The sequence below is a fragment of the Rhinichthys klamathensis genome, unplaced genomic scaffold (genome assembly GCF_029890125.1).
Source record: "Rhinichthys klamathensis goyatoka isolate OS25496 unplaced genomic scaffold, OSU_Roscu_1.1 h1tg000194l_1, whole genome shotgun sequence".
Taxonomy (NCBI): domain Eukaryota; kingdom Metazoa; phylum Chordata; class Actinopteri; order Cypriniformes; family Leuciscidae; genus Rhinichthys; species Rhinichthys klamathensis.
In genome coordinates this window covers 1,586,888-1,612,532 of record NW_026606720.1, presented here as the reverse complement: position 1 = coordinate 1,612,532, position 25,645 = coordinate 1,586,888, and the positions used below count along the sequence as shown (strand labels likewise).

The following is a 25,645-nucleotide window of genomic DNA, read 5'->3' as shown; positions in this document are numbered from 1 at the left end:
CCTACATTTGTTGATGTTCGAGAAGCCGTTTGACTCAGATATCCATTACCCAATAATAATACCCAACAATAGGGAAGAAAATATAATATAGTTTTTACAATTTTTTTAAAATCTACCAATCGAGTTGAGATTTAACCACTTAATATATTAATATTAACATACTCATTAGTTATTTTAAATATTAAATTTCAGTGAGCATTAGATGACGGCAAATCTTTCTAAGGGAATATGACCATGCACAATTAAATATCCAATATGTACATCATGGATGGGCAACTTCGGTCCTGGAGGGCCACTGTCCTACAGAGTTTAGCTTCAACCCTAATCAAACACACCTGAACAAGCTAATTGAGGTCTTCAGGATTACTAGAAAGTTACAGGCATGTGATTTTTTCAGGGTTGGAGCTAAACTCTGTAGGACAGTGGCCCTCCAGGACCGAAGTTGCCCATCCCTGATGTACACTATATGGTCAAAAGTATTGATACACCTGATCATTACAGCAACAGGGACTGTAATGGCATTCTAAATACGGGGTTGGTCCCTCCTTTTTCTGAAGCGTTACAATTTCCCCTCACTGGAAGTAAAGGGCCGAGCCCAACCCCTGAAAAACAGCCCCACACCAAAATCCCTCCTCCACCAAACGTTACAGTCGGCACAGTGCAGTCAGGCAGGGAACGCTCTCGCCCATCAGACTGCCAGACAGAGAAGCGTGATTGGCCACTCCACAGAACACGTATCCACTGCTCCAGAGTCCAGTGGCGCCACGCTTTACACACTCCAGCCGACGCTTGGCATTGCACTCGGTTATGTGAGGCTTGCATGCAGCTGCTCGGCCATGGAAACCCAATCCATGAAGCTCCCGCCACACAGTTTTTGTTGTCAGTGGAAGATTTCAGCTACGGTATCAGCGTTGGCGACTTTTACGTACTTCAGCACTCGGTGACCCCGCTCTGTGACTTTACGTAGTCTTTCGCTAGTGATTGAGTTGCTTCAGTTCCAAAAACGCTTTACTTTCCAATAATAAAACTTAATGTTAAGTGTGAAATACCTAGCAGGGATGAAATTCTATGAACTGACTTATTGGAAAGGTGGCATTCTATCACAGTACCACGTCACCGAGCTCTTCAGGACGACCCACAAATGTTGGTGAATGCAGACTGCATGGCTAGATGCTTGATTTGATACACCTGTGGCAATGGGTCTGACTGAATTCAATCAAATTAAGAAGCGTGTCCCAATACTTTCGTCCATATACTGTATATTTTATGGAAACCAAGGCCAGTGCATGTAAGCCAATCAGAAAATGCTCTGATTGTACGAGATGCGGGAGATGAACTAATCATAACAGAACTCATTTACATATAATATTACTTAAAGATACAATAGCAAAAAAAAAAGGTTGATGTAATTCTAAGAGAAAACAATTGCCCGTATGTGCAAGTTGACGGCCAACAAGAAACCTACGGCGAGATGGAGACTCGCTCATGAGAGCGAGACGGAGAAAAAGAGTAGCCTTTCGAGGGGAAGGGAGAGGTTTTCCCAAGTTCCAGGAGTGGTGCGGACCTTTCTCTGTGCGGAATGTGATTGTTTGAAGTGGTTTCCTGAGGAGTGTTTTTGAAAGGAAACAGCTCGGTGGGGGGAAGGCTGGCATAGCCCAACCTCTGCCCCTGAGAGCTAGAAATACCCTCACACTCCTGCCCCAAGAAACCCACCCAAGCCAAGCCAAAGCCGCCTTGAAGGGAGAAACTCTCTGAACGGTTGTTAAGAGACTAGCGGGGCCACACACGTTTTAATCAGCCCTCAGAGACCATCCGAAGGAAAGATGAGGTAACAAAGCCTGCTTTGAACAGCCAGCATGGGCATTACTCGATCCAAGTGAGAAGAATACAGAAGAAGGGTGAACAGAAAGGGTGGGAAACAGCGCAAGTCCGAGAGCCAGGCCATCATCGGTCTGCAGTCGTCCAAATGAAGGTGCTCAGACATTCTGTCGCCAGCAGACGTGGGTGAGGTCCAAGTACAAATAATCACATACACATACATAATTACACACACAATCTACATTGTCTGACTTGCTCAAATATGAGTGCACTCGCAGACGAATGATGACCACAAATATTGTTCAAGCAAAAAATACGGCTGCATGATTTAGGGAGGAATCGAATTGCGATTTTTCTTATAAAAAAATGTTTGTACGGCTACACAATTTTGGCAAAGTTTGGTAAGGATAATGGGCTCAGTTCTACAAAAAAGATTCTCCCACTGACACTGTTGTTTTTTAGAGGAAGTGAGTGGCACTTTCCAGTTTGATCGGGGCTTTGAGGTGTGACGCACACTCTCACACACACACACACACACACACACACAATCTGTAAAATCTTAACAGCAAATGTCAGGGCCTAAGTGACCTTGCCTGATCATTTGAGGAAGTGGAATTCCTCGCAGGGTGTGGATTACACAAACAAAACACACTTGCGCACGGAAAAACATTGCCTCGCCGAAAGTGGATATTGAGCAGCTGGGAAAGCTCTGATAAATAGGATGACACCAGATCTGTAATTATAGGCCAGTGCTCTACAGAGAAGTGAACTCACAGCAGGGCTGCTCGATTATGGCAAAAATCATAATCACGGTTATTTTTGGTCAATATTGTAATTACGATTATTTAACACGATTGTTGATCGGCGATGTGATCAAAGTCTTAGTTCATGATTTGAGTCATTTTAAATATCAGTGAAATTTCACAATTGTCGATACTTCAGAAAAATGACAGTAGTAGGTATAATACTAGGTTAACTAAGAAAAAGTAAACAGTCAGCAATACAATAAGAACAAAGAAACTAGCCTAATTACAAACTAAACAGAACAAAAATACAAATTAAATAAACAGTGTTTTAAGTTTCAGAGTGGTATTCAGATTTAATAATCAGATGTAAAATAATGTGGCAAGTAGCCATGTAATAAGTGGGATAATGTACATTTTCCAGCCGGTTTTTAACCCTGACTGGATGTACATTATCCCTTGGCTTACATATAACACTGCATGGTCTTACAGTACACATTACACCTAGATTCATCCTTATTAAAGCTATGTTATTCAGTCAAGATCAGTGAGTGATTTTCCTTTGTCATCAGTTGTTTGATTATCATTAATGACAGACTGCAGCAGATTTATTAGGCTGCTGTCACTTTAAGATCTAATGTTACACACAAAGCCCATTTGCTTTTCCGCGTTCGACTCCGACTCGGAGTGCACACAAAGAAAGCCCCCGGGGAAACAGTGTCTCTTTTGCAGCTTAATGGGCTTTTTTAACACTGTTTAATTTCAAATACGTCCCGCAGTTTAGTTTAGCAACAGCAGACTGCATTTTACAACGCTCACTTCTTTGGCTGATTTGGATGTTAAGCTAAGGCTTTTAGGGAGAAACGAAAGTGCACCGCTGTGAAGGAAAGACACAATAAAGACTCGATTATCTTGTTTTCGTAATCGTTGGAAGCCAAAATCGAAATTGAAAATCAATTAGGATTAATTGCACAGCCCTAACTCACAGACATCATCGATCAAGTGCCTTTTTGCTTTTGTGTTCTTCATGCTTCTTCAGGCTATTTTGCCCTATTTGCACCTCAGGGTATTGTAGCATATTATAAAATGGAATAATATTCAGTGTATATAATTATATTTATTAAAATCATAAGTGGATGTTGCCTTATTGGGACATTACCCTGTCACTGAAGCCATAAGATAACCATACCCCAGCACGTTTGGTGCTTTTTACCCACTTTTCTAATATCTTCTTAACTATTATTTAAAATGAACGCCTCTCCTAGCTGATGCGCCGGGGAAAAGAGAGAAGAATAAGTTCGGAAAATGGTGGATTCAAACTCAGGTCAGTCGGAACAAAAGATAAAGCGTTAAGCCCCACGCCACTGATCCTGTTATCAGATGAGTTTCTTTTGTAACTTTGTCTCAATCAGATAAAGGTGAACAGGGTTCATGGAAATAGCCACTAAGTGTAAATAAATACTCCCTTCATTCCGTTCATTAAAAGTATTGTGTTTCAAAGATGAACAAAAATCTTATGGGTTTGGAGGGTGAGTAATTATTTTAATTTTTGGGTGAACTGTGCCATTAAGTATCCCTATGCCTGATTTCTGTGCCACTAATGATACCAAGTACAATCAAACACACACACAAACACACACACACAGACAGATTTTTCCATACCAAAATATGGATAATGCCTGTCTGTGCAAAACTCTCCCCCACTTGTGTGATGTATAGGTGGTTGTTAATGTGTTCCAAGTGGTTTTTGGTGTGTGTCTATGTGGTTGTTTTTACATTGTTCTAAATAAATCAGCTAAAAGGTTCAATCTAATCAATCCAATAAAATTAATTTCAGCTATGCTCTGTCAAAAGCATTGTCAACAATGGCTCTATGTATGAAATAACCTGTTTGAAATTCTTAAGAAATACTAAAACCAAAACCTTCCAACTCCTCGGCCGATCAACAGATTGTCCCGCCCCAAACTCACACCACTGGACCGCTCAAAAAACAGAAATATGTTTTTTTTTAAACCACAGAGTCACAATTTTTCAGGAAGTCAACCTACCAATGGCTTACAGTCTAATAGAGCGAATACGAGTGGGTGAGAGGGCAAAACAAGGGTGTGTGTGTGAGAGAGAGAGAGAGAGAGAGAGAGAGAGAGAGAGAGAGAGAGAGAGAGAGAGAGAGAGAGAGAGAGAGAGAGAGAGAGAGAGAGAGAGAGAGAGAGAGAGAGAGAGAGAGAGAGAGAGAGAGAGAGACTGCTGGCCCGAGCTCTCAGTGGTGACACGAAACGGAAGTCAGGGTTCAGCAATCTCCTTTTCCTCTTTTTCTTCAATTCATGACCTCTCTCCACACTCCGACAGCGAGACCCACTCAATAACTCACACATGTACACAAACAACCACAACACACACACACACACACACACACCTGTTAATGCAGACTGAGCAAACCACTACTTATCTCTTTAGACATATCTCAGACTCGTTCTTGTATCAAAACAGTGACTGTTTTTACTCGGCAAGACAGATTCAACATCCTTCTTTTGTTCTCTTGAAACAAGTTCCTGTGGAATACATTCCTAAACATTACCATTGACCATACAGCTACAATCAGAGGGAAATGTTTGGATGCATGATTGTTGTTCAAGCCACTAACCCAAGCCTTCCCATGGGAAAGAAAAACAACAAAAAAATATGCATATCTTTCCACGAATTAACAATTTCGTTCCCACAACTTACTACTACGTCAGCACGTTTTACTAACTTGTTCCCTCGTCTTTAAGTTAATCGTGCATATGATATGATACAATCAGTCCCTTGTTTTTCTACAATCATGGCCATGGTGTAATTAATTTGTCTCCCTCGTTCTCTAGTTTAATCAAAACAAGGGAATGAATTAGTACAACGTGGCCATGATTTACTAAAATGAGAAAACAAAAGTCAAATTAAGAATTAAGAATTTGTTTTCACATTTTAGTAAAATCATGGCCACGATATATATATATATATATATATATATATATATATATATATATATATACCCTGTTTTTGTCATGTGCAGAGCTCCAAAACATTGTAATACATTAATTGTTTGAGAAAGTTTAATTTGTGTAATGAAAAGTAGAACTTTTTACTTGTTGGTTACACCACTTGACATTTTAGCATCTTTACAACTGAAAACTTTGACAGATATTACATTTCTAAGAACTTGACAGCTCTTTAATTTTTTTTCTGGTTCATTGACCCAGATGCTATTTTAGACTAAGCGTATATTGATGTACATGCTGTGCACCAAATGTAGATAGCTAAAAAATAGCATCTTGTTTACATAAAGTGCAAATGGAGATAAACGCAATTCACACAAAGTTCAAATACAGCTATTTGTTCTACAGTCTAAATCTATCTGAGCAAAAAGTGGGCAGAAACACTGCCGCTAGACATAATGAAACAGCCCGTAGTAAACACATATAGCTTTACATGTGCATATATTCTCACCATCTCTGTTAAGTCAGCAACGGCAGCGGGAAAACAAACCAATAAATCAATCCCTCATTCAACACGCCGAGAACAAGCACTGTACCGTACCTCACACGCCACAAACACATGAAAGACACTGCCTTCCCCCTCTCATTTCCTCTTCTCGTCTCTTACTCTGGCGGTGGCCTCCGTCGAAGAGAGACCGTAAACAGCGAGCAGAACGCTTTCAGACAGGGGCGGGAGGGAAGAATGAACGCACAGACAAACAACACATGCAGGGGAGTTTGGAAATCACAGTCAGGAGGGTCTGTGAGGGTAGGAGGGGGTTTGAGACACAAAAAAGGGGATGAGAGAGAATCAACAGGGGAGTTCTCTGAAGGGATGAAGATAGTGGGAAAAGTAAACAGTTTCGTCTATGAAAAATGCCTGGGGCGGCTGCTTGTTTCATTCCACATTATTATGAAATAGAGGAAAGTTCCTTATAAATGAATGTAACACCCAGTGAAAGAGAGAAGTCAAAATAGGAGCTTTGGCCTAATGTGACATGCTGACACATTGAGCCCTGGTGCTCCTATGGGAAACATACGTTTGAGTCTTGCTTGCAACATTAACATTAACTGCATTAACTTAACTATCTTCTGCCAGGCAACAATTTGAAGGTGATGTTAAAAAATTAAAGATGGGAGGTAAAATTTCTCTTTTGTGTTACCCCGAGAAACTTTGCATTCACTCTCAGAACGTTTGAGATGGAAATAATATGAGGTGGGAGGAAAGGAAACACAATAGTTCTGCGTAAGAACAAACTTTAGCGAGAAAACCAAAATTTTTGCGAGGGAACACAATACTTTTGTGAGAGAAGTCGGCATGATATGAAAATTCACGCTATTTTGAAAATGCATGTTGTAGATCTTTTTGTGACTGAATCATCCTTGTATATTTTTTACTTTTACTTTTTTTACCTTGTAATGTTTTTAATGTTTATCAATGAACTGACATTCTTCACAATAATTTCTTTAGTGTTCAGCAGAAGAAAGAAATTCATACAGGTTTAAATCAACGTGAGGGTGAGTAAATGATGACAGAATTTTTGGGTGAGCTATCCCTTTAATGTAATGATGTTTGCCCACTAAAATGCCCCAAAATAGGGATAGTTTTAGCCCAAAAAACGAAAATGTTGCAATAATTTATTCACAATTTGAGCCATGGGGCTTATGTAGGCAACTCAAATTCAAATCTTGCTTGCAAAAATGTTCATCCCCCGAGTCAAAAAGTCTGATTGTTTAGACAAGAAACAAGCCACATGGTTTGAGGTATCATTCATCTATGTATAATTTCAAACCTGTATGATTTTCTTTTTAAAGTTGAACACAAAATGATATGTTTAGCAGAATGTCATTTTGCCCTTTTCTATACAATCCAAACGGTTGGAGACTATTAGCTATCAAGCTCCTAAAAGGTAAAAATAACACCATAAAAGCATCGGAAAATGTATGACTCATGCACTTTAAATCTAAATGTATACTATGTTTCTGAATCATTGGTTTCAACATCTCCATTAGTGTTTCAAAGAAGAAAAAAGTCATACGACTTGGAAATGACACGAGGGTGAGTAACTTATGACAGAATTTTAATTTGGGGTGAACTCTTCTTTTAAAAGAGTGAGAAAAAGGAAATAACATGGACAAAAATAACATGGACTCCACCATCTCGCAGTTTATACAGTAACATACATTTACACCAAGCTATTTAGAGTATCCACAGAGTTCGAGGCATACCCCGTAAAAACAAACCGCAACCCTTCCTTTCCTCGCTCCACAGTAACTCCCATTCAAAATCGTCCCACCACCCCCTATTCCCACAGTCCTCTGACCGCTCATTCATAGGGACTTCATTCAGGCTGCCCGCTCAGAGTGTGCTAACACTTCTGCGCCGTTAGAGGGGGCTTCCATTGTGGCCGGTTAAAGGGTACAAGGACAGAGAGTCGTACTGTTGTGGTACAAAAGGCCATTCTGTTCTGTGCCGGCAGCCCAACGTGCCCTGAAGTAGTTAGACACTTGAGCGCACTTCACACGAGCCCCCCCTTCCACTGTAAACCAATACGCACACTGTATGTAGACCTGCTGATAGCAGCTTTTTTAATGAAATTTTGTTTTTGACAATCAAGTCAAAGTGAAATGCCATCTACAACTCATTTAACAGGACTAACAGGAATGTCAAATGTTGAAGAATGCAGGGCTGGGTTTAATTTTATCTGCAAGGAATTGATTAGATCATAATAGCGGGTGTTTTATAATAGGACGGAGGCAGGTTGTTTGAAGGGAGGAGTCGAGAAGTAAGCGAGATTGGTGACATCAGTTGTATCACAGGCGGAACAAGTTATTATGCAGACAAACATTTTTGGAATACCATGCACTGGTGAATCATTCACAAAAATCTCGGAATTTTTATTAAGGAAATAAACATGGTAATTATTAATTTCATGTTTGACTGTAGAGCTTGGGTCAATTTGACTTATTGAATGAAAAAAGTGGAAAGATAAAAAGAAACTTAAAAATATACTATCATTGTTGCCTAATTCTGATTTAAAATATCATTTAAAACGACTTGTAATATAATTTCATAAATGATAAAAATCATATCGAATTAGAAGAACCTTCTGATTGGTCTTCATTACACATTTTAATATATATTGTCACTGTTTAAACCAAGTCTTAAACCATTTTGCACTTTTCTGTTTAATTAATAATTACACCAATAAAATAAGCATATTTGTTACACTGATCATGTGAACACCTTTGTACATCATGAAGAACATTGTCATCCAGATTCAAACCAACCTGTGTTGTTCATGCAGCTTGAGTGCTGCTAGTGAAATAGTAAATCAACCAAATACTATCTGAAGAGAAATGGCATCTGTGAGGAAAACCATACCAGGATTTAGACCATATAAGGCCCAAACTGCTCTCATCAGAGTTAGATAAGAGTATAAATGACTTGCTCTTATCATCTGATCATGGTTGTATATCTATTGTAGTATTACTTGACCTTAATGCTGCCTTTGATACTATTGATCACAATATTGCTCAAAAATTATGTTGGCATTAGTGGAATGGCATTAGCATGGTTTAAATCTTATTTATCTGACTATATATATACTTTACTATTATAGTCAAATAATAAATAAAGATGAATCACAAGTTCAGCATGGTGTACCACAAGGCTCAGTACTGGGACCGTCCAAACTGCAGCAGCTAGTGAAGTTTCAGTCAGAATGGTTTGTATTAAATCTGATGTTTTATATTAAATTAAATTAGAGGTAATTAAAATATATATATATATATATATATATATATATATATATTCCAACATGCCAAGAGTATATTAAATGTATTTCCACATTTGAAAGTGGTTCAGATCTGACCTGAAAATATCAGATTCAATATGATCTTTGCTGTTCACACATGGAAAAATTACATTTAAGCCATGTTCAACAGCAGTGTGAATGCAGCCATTAATGGTAATAAAGGCATCTGCTTATGAGAATGTACATTCTCCTTTCCGTTTGCTATGCCACCCTCGGTTTGAGCGTGTCATCGATTAAACGAAAAGAACCACACTCAGTGTGTGTGTTTTTGTGTGTTTCTGAGAAAGAGAGAGTGCAAATTCCCCAGGGTGCCCGAATGACGTCACCCATCTGGGCATCAAGGTTACCTCACTCACCGCACGCAGACTGTGAGAGGAAGAAGGGAGGAACGGAGGAAAAACAGAAGGAAGGAAGGAAAAGAAAAGACAGTGGAGAGAGTGCAAAGAGTTGCGATTGGTTTGCAATGATACTGTGCTCTTTTTCTTTGAAACAGATTACCAACAGATTCAGTTGAGCATGAGGATCAAACAATGATTTTTTTTTCTTTCTTTTTTTCTTTTTTTCAATGATTCTTTTTTTTTTAAAACACAAACTGTTGACCAACGCACATTTGAAAGGAACATTTAGGACTCATAATAAGCAAATTATGCAAACACATACAGCTTTCCTCCGAGCTGGAGTGGTAATGCACCACAGGAATCATGGGAGGGAGCCGTCCGAACGTCACACTCTGCTGTAGAGCTGTTCTTCACAGCATATCGTCATCTATTAACTGCTTACTTCCTGTCTTCCTGTGGAGTTCTGCCTGTGCAACCCTGACAGACTTCAAATAGCTTCCCTCCTGTTGTCTAAGCTTTCATGCAGGTGTGTTTGCGCACAGAAAGCTTACACCGCAAAACACTTTTTTTTTTTAGTAGTCCAGTACAAATCTAAACACTATCAAAACAACAAGTTAAATCTACTTGAGAGGAAACAATGTGTAAGATACTTCCTTTCGGAGAATAATAAGAAAAATGTGTAAAAGTTTAAAGAATACAATTTTATTCATATGGCGCCTTTCATATACATTGCATGCAGCAATAAGTGCTTCACATATCAGAATATATGTTTAAAGGGATAGTTCACTTTGAAATAAATTTTTGGTATGTTTTAGCTTACCTCAAGGGCATCCAAGATGTAGGTGTCTTTGTTTCCGCAGTAGTTTAAATTTTGATATTTTTAGGTCAAACCGTTCTTGTCTGTCAGTCATATAATGCAGGTCTATGGTCACCACCTCAAAGAGCATGCACAGAGAAGTCCAAATTAAGCATGATTTAATGACTCGTAAATGTAAGTACACATTGATGGCCTAAGATACGAAACGAGCGGTTTGTGTGAGAAAACGAACAGTAATTATATCGTTTTTACCTCTTGTAAACACAGCCACGTCCAAGTGATCTGAGGGCGCCGGCACTTCGGTCTGTGCGTTACAAGAGGTAAAAACTATATAAATACTGTTCGTTTTCTCACACAAACCGCTCGTTTCGTGTCTTAGGCCATCAATGTACTTACATTTACATCATGTAAATGTAAATCATGAGTCATTAAATCATGTTTAATTTGGACTTCTCTGTGCATGCTCTTTGAGGTGGTGACCATAGACCTGCATTATATGACTGACAGACAAGAACGGTTTGACCTAAAAAATATCAAAATTGAAACTACTGCGGACACAAAGACACCTACATCTTGGATGCCCTTGAGGTAAGCTAAAACATACCAAAAATTTATTTCAAAGTGAACTATCCCTTTAATTAAATTTTTTTTTTCATTCTTCATTTTTTGCCAAACATTTTTTTTTTGTTTAAAAGCATAAAACTGAAGTAAAGAAAAAAGTGTAATTAATTAAAGATTAATATTGAAAATAAATATTAATGTCCTATAGATCCTCGTATGAATTTATCTTGTTTATATTATAGGCCTGTCAAACAAATCAAAATTTAAATGTAGCAGTTTATGCAACTGCACAACAAGACAAAATGTAGTCTCTAAAAGAATAAGCTAAAAATATAGAGAACAAATCATAATAATATTGTTTAGATCTAATACGCAATCTGTAAGTGATCTAGACAAGCTGTAAATTTACTACGGAAGGATGTGATTAAGAGAAAGAGGAATTGAGTTCTTCACAGTTGACAAAGAGAGATCGCAGCAGGCAAAGCTAAACCTCGTCTTCTCTCTCTCTCTCCTCTCTCTCTCTCTCTCTCTCTCTCTCTCTCTCTCTCTCTCTCTCTCTCTCTCTCTCTCTCTCTCTCCTTTGTCATTTTCATGCCAGGTTTCAGGTACTGCAGTGCAGAGCTGGCAGAATGTTAAACAAGCCAATAATGGCAACATGGAGGAATAATAGGGACACAGAGAAATAAAAAAGAAAGTTAAGGGAAGGTATAAAGTGAGCAAAGAGGGTAAAGACAACAGGGGGCAAAGCTGAAGGACAAACGCTGATGATAAAGTAGCTGGTTTGAAAAGATGAAAGAGACATGACAGTCAGGACAGACAGTCCCTAGAAATCAATAGCAAGTCTTTTTACTCTCTTAACCTTCATATTCTGTTTTAATAGCTGAGAAAAACATAATTAACATTGAAGTGTCTGGTTAATACTTCATGAGTTTTCCTAATCTTATGAGAACTGTTTGTAAACGAAATATCAACTTGATAACACACTTCAAACGGCCTTTACATTACTTATGTCTGGAGGCTCAGAGGCGCTAGATAAGCATAAATAAATGCAATGAATTTTCACACCGATTGATGTATAAGCAAGAAACACTTTTGACAGTTTTTTTTTTCAATTAATTTTTCTACAGAAGCAGAAGCAAGACCACTATATTTGATAATAGTTGTTTTTCTGAAGTCTACTTTCTGAAACAACACAAGATTAAAGCTTCAGTAATGTCTCTCAAGTGAATTTTGATTAGGTTAGAGGAACAAATTAAAAGAATCCGAAGGGAACATAAGAGGTTAATTGCACAATTACTATCATTATCTACATACACCCATCACTAGGGCCTCTGGGAAGCAAAACAAATGGAAAGTCAATCTTAAAAGAACATGAAGGTTAATAATACGCATATACGTGTTTTCATAAAATTGTATTAAAATCAAATACCATGCTCCGCTTCTGAAACGACATCATCAAGACTATTTAAAAAATAAAGTTTCCAACTTTTCAATAATTCTTTTTTGAATGCTAGTTAATGCTTAGGCTACTAAAGGTCATGCAAATAATAGCAAATAACAACAGATTTTAAAAGATCTGAACCTGTAAGGTTTTGCCGCAACACCGGTTACATCGCCGCCGTTGTTTTGATTTTTTTTATAGTAATACAAATAATTCAGTTCAGTTAGAGAACAGACACTACAACAAAAACTGAAGGCGTCTGCTCAATTTAGCATGAGCCGAACGAGAGTCACAGCTCAGATCAGCAGCAGGAGTCTGATTTTACCTCACTTTGCCCATTTCACCTCGCACAAGACGATGGCAGAAGATTTGGTTTCAAAGCCAAATGTGAAATAGCCTATTTAAGCGAGTTTGTCATTGTACTGTTTTGTTGTTGTGTTTTCCATTAAGAATAATAAGCAATATAATATTGATAAGACCACAAGCAATTGCCGCCCACGAATTGGCGCAAATTCAAAAGCGAAAGTAAAATGCGCGCAGGCATTCGTAACATTTCGTATCCACCGGCGCACCGTAACGCCGCCTTCACACTGGCAGTTGAAATCAGCTCCGTAATACGCAATACGCCCCCAACGGACGTCGTACTACACAGTGAAAAGCGTCGGAAGCGGGTAGAACAAAAAAAATTACGGAGAGATTAGAAAGGTTGATTCTGTCAGTTCTGTATGATCTCTCTGATGAGGGTTATAGAGATATTAATAGGAAGGCTGCTGCATAATTGCTCAGGACGTTGACATGTCAGGTCGGCTAAAAAATGTGATAATAGTGGTATAATGTCAATAGTTCGATGTCTGCCTACAATTTAATTGTATTAACTGCCCTAATAACGTTAGAAAATCATGAAAATAAAAAAAATTACATGACAACTTATCGTTATAAAATCATTATTTATTTTATTAAAAGTTAAGAATTCAGGTTTGTTTATCAGTATCATAGCAACGCTAACTTCCGCTGGAATTGCCGGATAGGAACCGTCCGTAGCTTTCCGCAAGAGTTCAATTTTTTGAACGCATCGGATGACCGACGGACATGATTTTCTTCTCAGCGCACTCAGTCGGACCCGTTTCGGACCATACACAGTAAAAGAAATGGACACAGCGACCCCATAGACTTCAACGGAGAAGAGTGAAGTCAAATAGAAGCACTCACTTCCTAATGGCTGAGCGACTGCGCAGGCTCAAACTGAGCTTGACGACGTAGATGTGACGTGAGCAACTGTCTCACAGTTGTACGTCTTCTAGTTGCTGTGCCAAGAGGAATCTGGATCATTCCCTTCCGAATCTTTCAGAGCCAGAGATCATGAGTATTAGCTGTGTATGAGCTCGCAGCAGGAGCAACTTTATGACTCTCTATGGGCTTCTCCCTTGACTTTATGCCTCCACGTCCCCCCGATTGTGCGCAAGCTTCTCCTTCTGTCTATACGGTAATTTTTCTCTACTGTGCGACAGAGAGTCGCGTGTTATGACGCAATAGTTAGCCTATTTTTACAAAAACTGCTTCTACGGGGCCATAACGTAAGATACAAGGTAATGGAGCCTTTTATACATTGTCGTGTTTCTTTAGAAATAAACAATGGACAAATGGAGTCTTTAAACGCCTCAGATGTAAAGTTATTCGCTGTCAAAGTGACGCAAAAATGAATGGGAGTCAATGGGATGCTAACAGCAGGTGAAGGCTTGCTAGCCAATGGCGGCCCCCGGGAGGCTTCAGTTTCCGGCTGGTGGATTACCCCCTTGTTTCGGACCCATTCGCATGCGGTCTGCGGATCTCCATAGGAAATGAATGACTTCCGGTCGTTTCGGAGCCGTATCGGAGCTGATTTCAACTGCCAGTGTGAAGGCGGTGTAAGAGATTTGGTAAGCGAGGTGGAAAAACTTCTCCAATCTCCCAACCACCGTCATCTGGTGGGTTTGCTGTCAAAAAGCTCTTTTTTTAGTTTCATCTGACCATAGAATCCGGTCCCGTTTGAAGTCCCAGTCGTGTCTGAAAACTGAATATGCTGCAGTTTGTTATTGGATGAGAGCTGGGGATTTTTCTTGAAACCCTCCCAAACAACATGTGGTGATGTCTTTTTTTTTTAAGGCTTTCTGACCCCAAGACTTAAATAATCTCTGCAATTCTCCATCTGTGATCCTTGGAGAGCCTTTGGCCCCTCAAACTCTCCTCCTCGCCAGGCATTAGGATGATATAAACAAATGTCCTCTTCCTGGCAGATTCGTAACATCTTTAGTTGATTGGAACTTCTTAATTATTGCCTTGGTGGTGGAAATGGGGATTTTCAATGTTGTAGCTATTTTTTTACAGCCACTTTTTATTTTGTGAAGCTCAACAATATTTTGCTGCACCTCAGAACTATATTCTGTGGTTTTACTCATTGTGATGGATGATTAAGGGAATTTGGCCTTTGTGTTTCTTCATATTAATACTCCTGTGAAACAAGAAGTCATGGCTGGACAATTTCCTGTTCCTAGTCACCCTGGTGTGCTAAAAAAAAGTGTAAATATTAATGGGAATATACTTCAGAGATATTTTACTGATAAAAAATTCTAGGGGTGCCAATAATTGTGGCCAGCGTGTTTTGGAGGAAAACGTTTATTTCATAATGTGATTTTCCCCCCACTTTCAATTATTTTACTTGAATGAAAGATTAGAACTTGAACATTAAAATGTTCCTCTATCTACAGTATACTGTACTGTATACATACATACATACAGTATATATACAGTATACAGTAGATAGAGGAACATTTTTACAATGAGCCTGTTGCAACAATAAAAGTTCAAGTTCCAAAATTGTATGTGTGTCTGATTTATTGGCAATAAATTATATTATTACCATTATGTTGGCCATTGGCTATTAAGATATCGACATTTGCCATTTAAAAAATAGAGGTCGACCTCTAGCCTAGAAGTCCGGTATTGTGACTTTGTATAAGAGAAAACCAAATGTTCCAGAGTCCAAGGAAACACTGTTCAAAAAGACCTTCTCTAAGGAACATCAGATGGTAACTGAGAAGGTGGATTGCTAGATTGCTGACCTTAACTTGGACCCTGAACACACACACACACCGGTACAGATGGAGTCTTGGCGTAGACAGGAAAGTGTGGCCATCTCCCTGCTCTCACACACCCAATGGCAGGATGTACCAGTGCTCTCGAGCCCTGAGCAGTGCTTCAGGGGTCACGCAGGGGGTGACTAGAGAGTGCACTCCACCTCCAGAGAGCTTAACAACCAGCCTTTCCCACAGCAAGCCACACCCTGGAGTCTCCCTGTCTTTCTGATCTGGAGCCAGTGCTGTGTTCTCTCCAACGATGGTTACAGTTTGGATCGGGATTTGACAAGCCGCTCCTAGATTAGACCGAAAGGGCAACTGCTGCTCAAAAAATCGTTGTATTACTACTACCATACCACAGTATGCAGTGCTAAGCCTAAAATGGTACCCTGTTGGGATAAAGACAACACTATTCCAGATAAGCATGGGTTAATTTTCAGAGAGCGTTGATGGAGATAGTGTGCATGAAGCATAAACATGCAAACAGGATGATGCTGGTTACATAACATATTTATCTACACAACCAAATAATCCAATAACTGTCGACACAAGCCAGTGCGTCTCTGGCCATACCAAACATCAGTAAAGCTTGGACAGAAGTGTACAGCAAGCCTTAATTACTAAACAATAGCATTGCTATTTAAATGTGCAAAAACCACCAAAAAACTGACGCTGGTACTATTCCCATGATTCACAAAGTGCAGAAGCACAGAGGAAGTAGAAGATAAGATAAAGAAGTAAGCTATCAGCGACCTTGCACACTGCAACAGTGCAAATTTGGAGAAAGTTTTGATGCAATGCACTCCGACGTAGTAGCATCCAATATGAATGTCAGAGAGCGGTGGGTAAGTGCTTTTAGAAATGTAATTTGCCATATTCTTGTTTCACGAAACCACACTTGCATACAATCAGATATAGTATTAAATATGTGCATTTGGCGTGCTGTCCAAAGAGAGGGCTCCGAGCTTGGGATTTGGCCTGAATCCAGATCACTCTTCCCCCAAACCCCCCCCCCCCTGGAAAAACTATCGTGGAACAGCGGTAAGTCGGCTCTATAAGCCTCCTCTCGTGTTGATTATCTGAACATGCTCCTCCTGAACTTTGTTAATAAAACATTTTATAATTTTAGACTGTCTCGGATCTTTCCACATCCTAAAAACTGATGTATTCATTCCTATCTGCCAAAAACATCTTGAAGGGACAATCCACCCAAAAATGAAAATTCTCTCATTCTTTACTCACTCTATGTCAATCGAAACCTGTATGACTTTCTTTTTTTCTGTAGAACACAAAAGATGATATTTTGAAAAATGTCTCCGCATTTTTTGTTCAAACAATGAAAGTCAATGGGGTCCAAAACAATTAGATGTATTACCAAAATATCTTACTTTCATTATATGGGCAAAAACAGTGGAAACATTTAGTGGAAGAAAGATAGTCATAGAGGTTTGGAAAAACATGAGGATGAGTAAATGATTAATGAAATGTACATTTTTGGGTGAACTATGAAACCCGAACTTATGAGAAAACGTAACTATTTTACGATTTGGCAAAATGGTTGTGAATTGGTATACATTTATACGGTTTGGGTCTTACAATACACTTACTACTTTGTTCCCTCGTTTTGAAACTATAACAAGGGAACAAATTAATATATTGCGCACAAGATTTACTTAAAAGAAGTGAACAAATTATTATATTGTGCACATGATTGACTTAAAACAAGGGAACGAATTAGTAAAACGTGCTGACGTATTAGTAACTCGTGGAAACGCAGATTATATGAAATTCTATGAATAAAATACGAAAACATTAGCCTAGAAATCTAGACGCACCCTAGCGGCAGAAAAAATTATTTTGCAGCAAAGTGTGGTCTAGCAACTCTCCGTTGGCTTTTCGAGCTGGAAAAACCAAACTCTGGTCAGGCCAATCACATCGTGTATAGAGTTGGTGGGCGGGCTTAACAATGACGGCAGAGATGTGACGTTCCGCGTGATTTCCATAGGTGATTTCCCTGCTAATGTTACTTGAAAACAAAGAAGATGCTGCTGGCGAACAGCGGTCTTTCGAATCGGATTTGGCCGCGACTCTGGAGGACTTGGAGTTAAGAGAACGTCACTTAAGTCATTCTTAAAAAAGGAAGATGTGTTCGGAGTTTTGACGATCGGATACGGCAAAAGTTTAATATATCAACTAGCTCCGCTGGTGGGAAAACGCATGGCACAGCCACAGCCGTTCGTTGCTCTGGTTGGTTGTAGCGCTGCGTGCCGAGGGATATTGAAAGACAACCGTTTATCCCGCCCCTCGGATTGAGGTATGCCAATTGTGAGTTCCCAGACCTAACATCTTGATGTAGGTCTGGCTTGCCAGGCTACGAAAACATACCAATTCGCCACCAATTCGCCAGAAATTAAAATAGTTACGAATTGCCATGAAATTGTGTTGGAACTATCCCGTTAACTGAAATCGCAGGACTGATGGACATGTCTATCTCCAGTATACCATTCAAATATACTGAACTCTGTGAACCAATCTACAAACTGCATCATTTTCAAATTATTTGCTCAATTTTTATACTTAATTGAAACTGAAATATCCATTTAAGCATTTCACAGACATTTACATTTTACATTTAACAGATACTTAACCAAAGTGACTTAAAGAAAAGAGGAATAAAAGCATTTGGTCAAAAAGCCCGCAATAATACACAACGCCATCATTCACTAAAATAAAAACGGTATATGCCGTACATTTAGTATGTTCAGGAGTAATACTAGTGGCTTATCTTGACAGGAACAGTGGTGAAGTCATTTATCATTTTTTATATAACATTAGTACACCGTGTGCGGACACAGTGTACGACATGCATCAGTCCACAAATAAATAATCTTGCAGATCCGGATAACAAAGTAGTGGAAATGGCTCTCGTTCTGCAAGCATTAATTGATTTACAGCAGATTGAACCGGGCTAATTAAAGCAGCTCCATCATGACCTCAGAGCACTCCTCCCTAATGAGGGAACAGTGTGCCTTCACATCTGCTCGAGGTACATTCAATTTACAGAAATTAGTTGCACTTATTAGTGGTGATTGCTAAGTTCTTCAAAACCCCTTTTCCTTAGGTTTAACGCTTCAGCGAGTCCCCCACACTATTTAAGCTACAGACATGAGTGACACCTGAAATCATGTGGGCTGTTTAAGGCGGGGGTGTGCTGTGATTAGACGTACGATTTTTACTTGACAGGCGACAAATTAAGCATAAAATTCCAGTAGTCTTTAAGAGATCCGAACCATATCCAGGGACCAGAATAGTGGGTTCCCACACCTTTAGATGGTTTTTAAATTGAATTAACTGAAATGTATACATTAGTGTATATTCACTGTATAGGCTTATCTGTGTTTTATAAGAAAAGCGTTTAAGGCTGTTCTGCTTTCAGCTTTGCTGCACCAAATGATTGGAATGTGTTACAAAATCACTGAAAATGGAGACGTATTCAATCTCTGCTTTTAACATATTATTAGGGAGCTTTCGGTTACTATTTGTAAATGCTTTCACTAATCCCTTTTTCTTTGTTTTATATTTTGATTTATTGTATTTGTACAGTGTCTGTCTGTATGTCCTCCGGGGAGATTATTCTCCTGCCAGGCTGTTGTAAATAAGAATTCGTTCTTAAGTGGCTTGCCTGGTTAAATAAAGGTTAAATAAGATAAGATAAGAACTTGAGCTAGTAAGGATCCACTAAGCAACAACTTGGCAACACCATAGCAACTATCAGATAAGCCTAGCAACCAAATAACAATGTGTGACAACCACTTAAAACACCACCGTTACTGTACAGCACCTTGCTGGCAGGCACACACAATGCACACACAAACTTAAAGTCACCCTGTAATCCATAATTGTATCCCTTAAAACTCATCTTTGATCACCAAAATTACATATTTAAACGTTTCTTTTCCTTGACAAAAAAATCTTCATGCCTTAAAATAGCTTGAATGTAACTTTACACCCTTACCTCATTTAGTATACAAGGTACTATGAATATGCAAATTAGCCCCGCCTCCACTCACTCACAGCAGCTCAGAAATCCACTCGTTGACTATCACGATATGTTTGTGACGTCAGAAACACCAGCGATTTCAAACGTGTTTTTGAGACTGTCTTTGATTCACTGCAGTTTTAAGGAGAAAATACTCAGCAATGGTGTTGACTTATGAATTTGTACATGGTTTGTCTTAAAGCATATAAAAAACACAACATAGACATATAAACAACATTAAAAACTTGATTTTCACCACAGGGGGGCTTTATGTACTTACTTCTATCTGAGCTTAAAATTACATTTGTTTGTGTAGGTAACCCAAGGCCGTTACCATGTCTTTCACGCTTTATTTGCATACCTAAAATGTCGAAAACCGATTACATGAATCACTATATTTTCAATTCAAAACAGCCATATTTGAGAAAAAAGTCGAGTAGTTTGCATCACTGGATGTTACTGTCGGCCTTTTAACATTTCTTTCGCAAAACATTTGACATATTTTAAAATGTTTCCCTATTTGCATCTTACATCACTCTCAGTTCAACGTTAAACTGACTGGAATTGGAATTGGCGCTCTTTGATTTGATTGGCCATCTAAATAATTTCGACATTGACGAGCAGACCAGAATAAAACTAGTCTCCCTCAATGTCAATGCCTTCAACCTAACATATTCAGATTGATTCTGTAGTATTAAGTGTACATATGCATTTCAGGTTATCTGACCATTTTGCAGTGTCCGTGTAATATGGTCCTACAGAGTTTTGCACGAGCACCACTCACAATTTCAAAATAGTTCATGTTTTGTTTGTATCATATCTAACTAACAACCATTACTCAAACGACATGACTCTAATTTAAAAATGAAAAAAAAAATGTACTAAAGGAGAGCTCGCGCGAGAATGGCACAGTCCTACCTGTTACAGTACAACTATCCTCGCGCGACCCCCCAGTTGCCATGGTAGCGTACGCCAGTCTATAAAGCGCTGTGCAACTCAAGATGCTCTCGAAGCCACTCCCTGTAAACAAACGAGCGAAACCTCGAACAAACAAAGAGTCAAAGGATAAAAACCAGTTCGTCTGGAGTTGGGAAGCAGCTGTTCTACAGTAAAAAGGAATCTGTGTTATTCTAGAAAACCAACGAGTTCGGCGTGTCGTGTTGTCTTCGGGGAATAGTTAAATGGTTTCAGGGAATCTACACGCGTTTCAAGAAATAGTTTGTTTGTGATAGAGAGCAGCGCTATTATAGCGATGTCACATTTCAGTCTCACGAACATGTTGACGTACATCAACTGTTTATTTCCATAAAAAAAAGATGCGAATTCGTGCTCAATGAAACGCGGAAACGAGTGTGGAAACCAGGAAACACAAATACAATAAAACGTTGGTTAAAAATAAACAGTTTGTTGCGTTATACAAGAGTAGAACAGCATTTGTCATGAGTTTCGTTACATCAGTCATTGCGCAACCGAAGTGTAAACATAAAAAAACAGACGCGCGATAATCATGATGTGGTGCATCTCCAAATGTGCACAATTTGCCTTTTTACGTGCCAAGAATCAATTTAAAGCAGCTCCGATCAATTCGCCCAATGACACGGCTTGCAGATGTTGTGATGTGATAAAAAAAAAAGGGCATCAGTGCGACTCACGTTATTTCGTAAATCTTGCAGCGCTACACTCATCGTGCAGCATCGGCGCTCCGCACGCGACTAAGCCATCATCCCTCGCGCCTGAAACAAACATGACCCGTGAGAGTTAAAACCACCGTTCATCCATTCGCAGGCGCTATTAGATATTAAACAAACAGACGTTTACCCTTCCGCTGTACGTTTTCAGAAGACGGCGCGCATTATGGGTTGCTGTGCCACCGTCAACGACCAGCAAGTCCTATGCTCTGTGTTTTAAAACATAGAAAGATCTGTGGGAGATAGATAGAGATCAGCCTGTGCGCTCTCTCTCTCTCTCTCTCTCTCTCTCTCTCTCTCTCTCTCTCTCTCTCTCTCTCTCATTCCCCCGCCCCTTTCGCTCTCATGCGCGCCGGCTCCGATCTCGATCTCCTGCCGCATCTGTATGGATGGAGGTGATGCTGACGCTGTCATAAGCATCAAGAGAGATCAGCGCTAATAGCCTCTTCATGTACTCTTAAAAAAACACCTTTTTACCTGTATATAGTTCTTGAGTTGCCATATGGTTCTTTGGAGATTAAAACGTCTTGACGTTACATTAGATTCTCCACTGGTTTATGGTGCTAAATAGTTTTATAAAGAATTTTGTGTTTTTTTTAAGTTGTTCGAATTTATAAAGTCGATTGTGTAAAACCATTTAGCTTCTGATTTAAAAATATTTCATTCATCGATCTATAGATCTATTGATCTATCCATCCATTCATCCATCCATCCATCCATCCATCCATCCATCCATCCATCCATCCATCCATCTATCTATCTATCTATCTATCTATCTATCTATCTATCTATCTATCTATCTATCTATCTATCTATCTATCTATCTATCTATCTATCTATCTATCTATCTATCTATAGTTTAAGAGTGTATCTAAAACGACATATTAAAAATGCATAAATACAACATATAAAATACCAAAATAATACATGGATATTATTTTGCTGGAAATCGATGGCATATGGTGCAAAATATAAATGATGTGTTTAGCATTTTCAACCCACAACTGATAAATCACTCTAAATCATTTTACATGAGCATGCAGATTTCACAGAACATTGTTTAAAACATCACAGAAAACTAAATGCTCAAGTTTCCCAGACATAAAAACATAATAAATGATTGCAACACTTTAGAGACAGAATCTTAAAGTCACCACTATTAATGCAGTATTCATTAATGATTTATCCATATATTCCGTACAAATAATATATATATATTATTTTTATCCATGTGCCTCGTAATCTTTAATCAAAATAACTTCCCCTCTCTCTTGCAGCTCATCTCTTCTCTTCTCTGGTGATGTGTTTACTGGTGTGAGGGCGGGGCAACCTGTCACTCACATGAGATCCACCAATAGCAAACCACAACCATCCAATCAATTCCCCATGGACAAAATCAAGTCCCGCCCTGCATTTGTTTCTTGTTCGAGAAGCCGTTTCACTCGGATATGCGTCACAATCGCAACTTCTGTTTCACATCAACTTTAACACTGGCCCCGGGGTTATGAGAGCCTGATCGATGGGTTCCCACGTGAAGAAACAGACATAGCTCAGCGCTGGATCTCGAAGCTGATTGAAAACATATGTTTTAAATGACTTGAGCCTGCGTAGGGTTATGTAACAGATTTGAGCCGCTCTCTCTCTCTCTCTCTCTCTCTCTCTCTCTCTCTCTCTCTCTCTCTCTCTCTCTCTCTCTCTCTCTTGTCTAGGAATGAACGCAAATATCTCCGCATCTTGGAGCCCAACCAACCCCTGCATCGTTTAAATGAAATGGAAACTGCAGTAAAGTTGGCCCAATATCAGAAATCAGATTAGACTGATTAGCTTTTACACAAGATGAAGATACAGAGACTGAGGTTTCTCAAGTGTATCCACCAACTGAGTTTCACCGTTGTCTGGATCCATCCTTTATTGTCTACCACTCTTTGAAAATGGCATGAGAACAATGCAACCATACGAACGCACCTTTCTGAGGCTTGAAAGTGGTAGTTGCGTAGGCTGTCAATAGAGACAGAAAGGTCTTCGATTTAATTATTAAACCGTGAAAATGATAACTGCGTCGGCCTGAAACTAGCAAAAAAAAAAACCCCACTTGTGTCGCGCCTGGATCTGCATTGCGCCGGGTGTATGACAGGGCTCTTAGAGGCTTAAGGCCCGTTCACAAGAACGATAACTAACAATAACGATAAAGATATTGTTCTGTTTATTATAAGCATGCCCTTTAGTTTTGTCATCTGTCACTTTAAATGCTCGAGCTCGTTACAGTAGAGTGGATTCTGATTGGCTGTCAATGTTTTTATCGTTCATCGGTTGGACAAAATCGTTCTGAAAGTGATTTAAACGATATCGTTTCTCTGTGCCGTGTGGTGTGAACTCTGCTGTTCTTTATTATAGAGAACGATTTTTAGGACTATTATTATCTTTATCGTTATCTTTAAAGTTATCGTCCTTGGTGTGAACTGGTCTTCAGAGTGTATAAATACATATGCCAAGTGTTCTAAAGCAATGCGTTTGTGAAAAATGAAAGTTTATGTAATTAATGGAAAAGTCCAATTTTTCGCATTTTGTTTTCCAAGGACAAAAAGTTTAGATTGACACGAGAGTGAGTAAATGATGACAGAACCGTTCCTTCATTTATAAGTCACTTTGAACATTTTTCATGTTTTTCGAAATTGGACCATGAAAATAAACACCTCCTGTCAAGGAGAAGCAGCAACAGTGAAGTCTTTATCTCAGTCTAAATGCTCTCTGTGATCAATAGCTGAAGGCTGTAACTCTTGGGAGGGGTTTTCATGAAGTTCCCCATGCTATAGTATAACTCAGTTCTCAACTTTGGCCAAATGGGAAAGCAAGGTCAGCGGGCAGATACGTCTGCAGATTCCCCCGTCTGCTGCCATTCTCATCTCTCACCTTGAACAACATCAAGGCCTGCCAGAAACCCAATGATCTGACGCAACCGCTTATACACTTACATTCTCTCCTTTCTATTTCATTTCTGTTTAGTGCAAAGTGTGATTGACTATTCATTTTCCAAACGACACACCGCAGAAGAGTTTCTCTGGAGAAAGCTTGGGGCGCTGTGAAGTGAAAAGCACTGCAGTTTGACACATTTCTTGTTCCTCTTCCAAGTTAGTTCTAGTTTAGACTTCATTTCTGTTCGCCTTCACAATCTCTCCTGCTTATTTCTGGCTGTCTCTCTTGGCCTCCTGCTCAATGATGTTTTTGTGTCCGCCTCCAACAGATTTCTGTTCACCTCCTCCCTCCTTTCTGCTAGAAGGTCAGATCTTGCCATTGGGTGAAATGAACAAGCTCTGCATGTGGCCTTGTCACATTCTTAGAGGAATGTTCTAGGGTTCAAAACACGCTGAAGGAAACGTTTAATCAAAATAGGAAAGTTTGCCATTTTACAAATCAGGCTGAATGATATGTGAAGGATAGGACTTATTCATACATGATATTCGTTCAGATTCACTTAATATTCACCAATATTGACTTCTCTGACACCTTCCTGGATGACGACTTCACTGTTTCACAGAAGAGTTGAACTCTGATTGCATCACTGAATTTCCTGTTCATCACTTCAAAGCTGATTTGAAACTATCTGTATTGTATAAAGCACTATATGGTTTTGAGAGTAAACAATTCCCTGTTCTCAAAGATATGATTGGTAAATTAGCTGTCTAATTTTCATTATGGCTGTGTTCCAAAATGGCCCCCGACACCATTTTGCCCACTAAATTTCGCCAATCAAATGTGATCACACCTTGAGTGTTACTACATTGTTCAACATTTGAAGTGGATCATAAAAGTTAATCAAAGTTGTTCTAAGACAATAACGGGTATTGTTCAAAAATCATGCATAACTTTGATGAAAGGTTTTGATCCACTTCAAATGTTGACCACTGCAGTTAAGAAGAATCCCAGGATCCAAAACGCCTCATACGCTGGTCTTTTCAACAGGCTATTAAACTGCCAACTCTAAAACTCTTTGCAAGTTGGTATTCCCAAACTGTACCGCATGTGTCCAGGATTCTCTCACCGGAATGAAAGTGCAGCCGTGCAAGACGCAATCTTGTTTCAGATAGTGGCATATAATGGAAGACTAATAACATGCTGTTCAACCACAATAGAGGTGTGTGTCAGGACAGGGCATAGCATGCATAAATAACACCAGCAGCCTTGACTTTACATCCCCGGTGCTTCTTGTTATCAGGGGTGTAAAACACTCGCAAAAATTTATAGTGAAAGGGATACTGAGCGA

General features: G+C 39.2%; 1 protein-coding gene across 2 annotated transcripts in view; it reads right to left on the bottom strand.

Annotated features, from left to right (window-relative positions):
- ece2b (endothelin converting enzyme 2b) overlaps window positions 1-21,626 on the bottom strand; it is a 70,270-nt gene extending 48,644 nt beyond the window's left edge. Inside the window, exons 1-2 of one of the 2 annotated variants that reach the window (XM_056262579.1) lie at window positions 21,515-21,626; window positions 21,349-21,429 (exon numbers count right to left, since the gene is read on the bottom strand). In XM_056262579.1, coding sequence (XP_056118554.1) covers window positions 21,349-21,381 — 33 coding nt within the window. In that variant the 5' untranslated portion in view covers window positions 21,382-21,429; window positions 21,515-21,626. Of the gene's footprint in view, window positions 1-6,131; window positions 6,241-21,348; window positions 21,430-21,514 lie in introns of those variants that run through there. The other variant, XM_056262580.1, reaches the window with a different exon arrangement.
- Window positions 21,627-25,645: the final 4,019 nt, after the last annotated feature.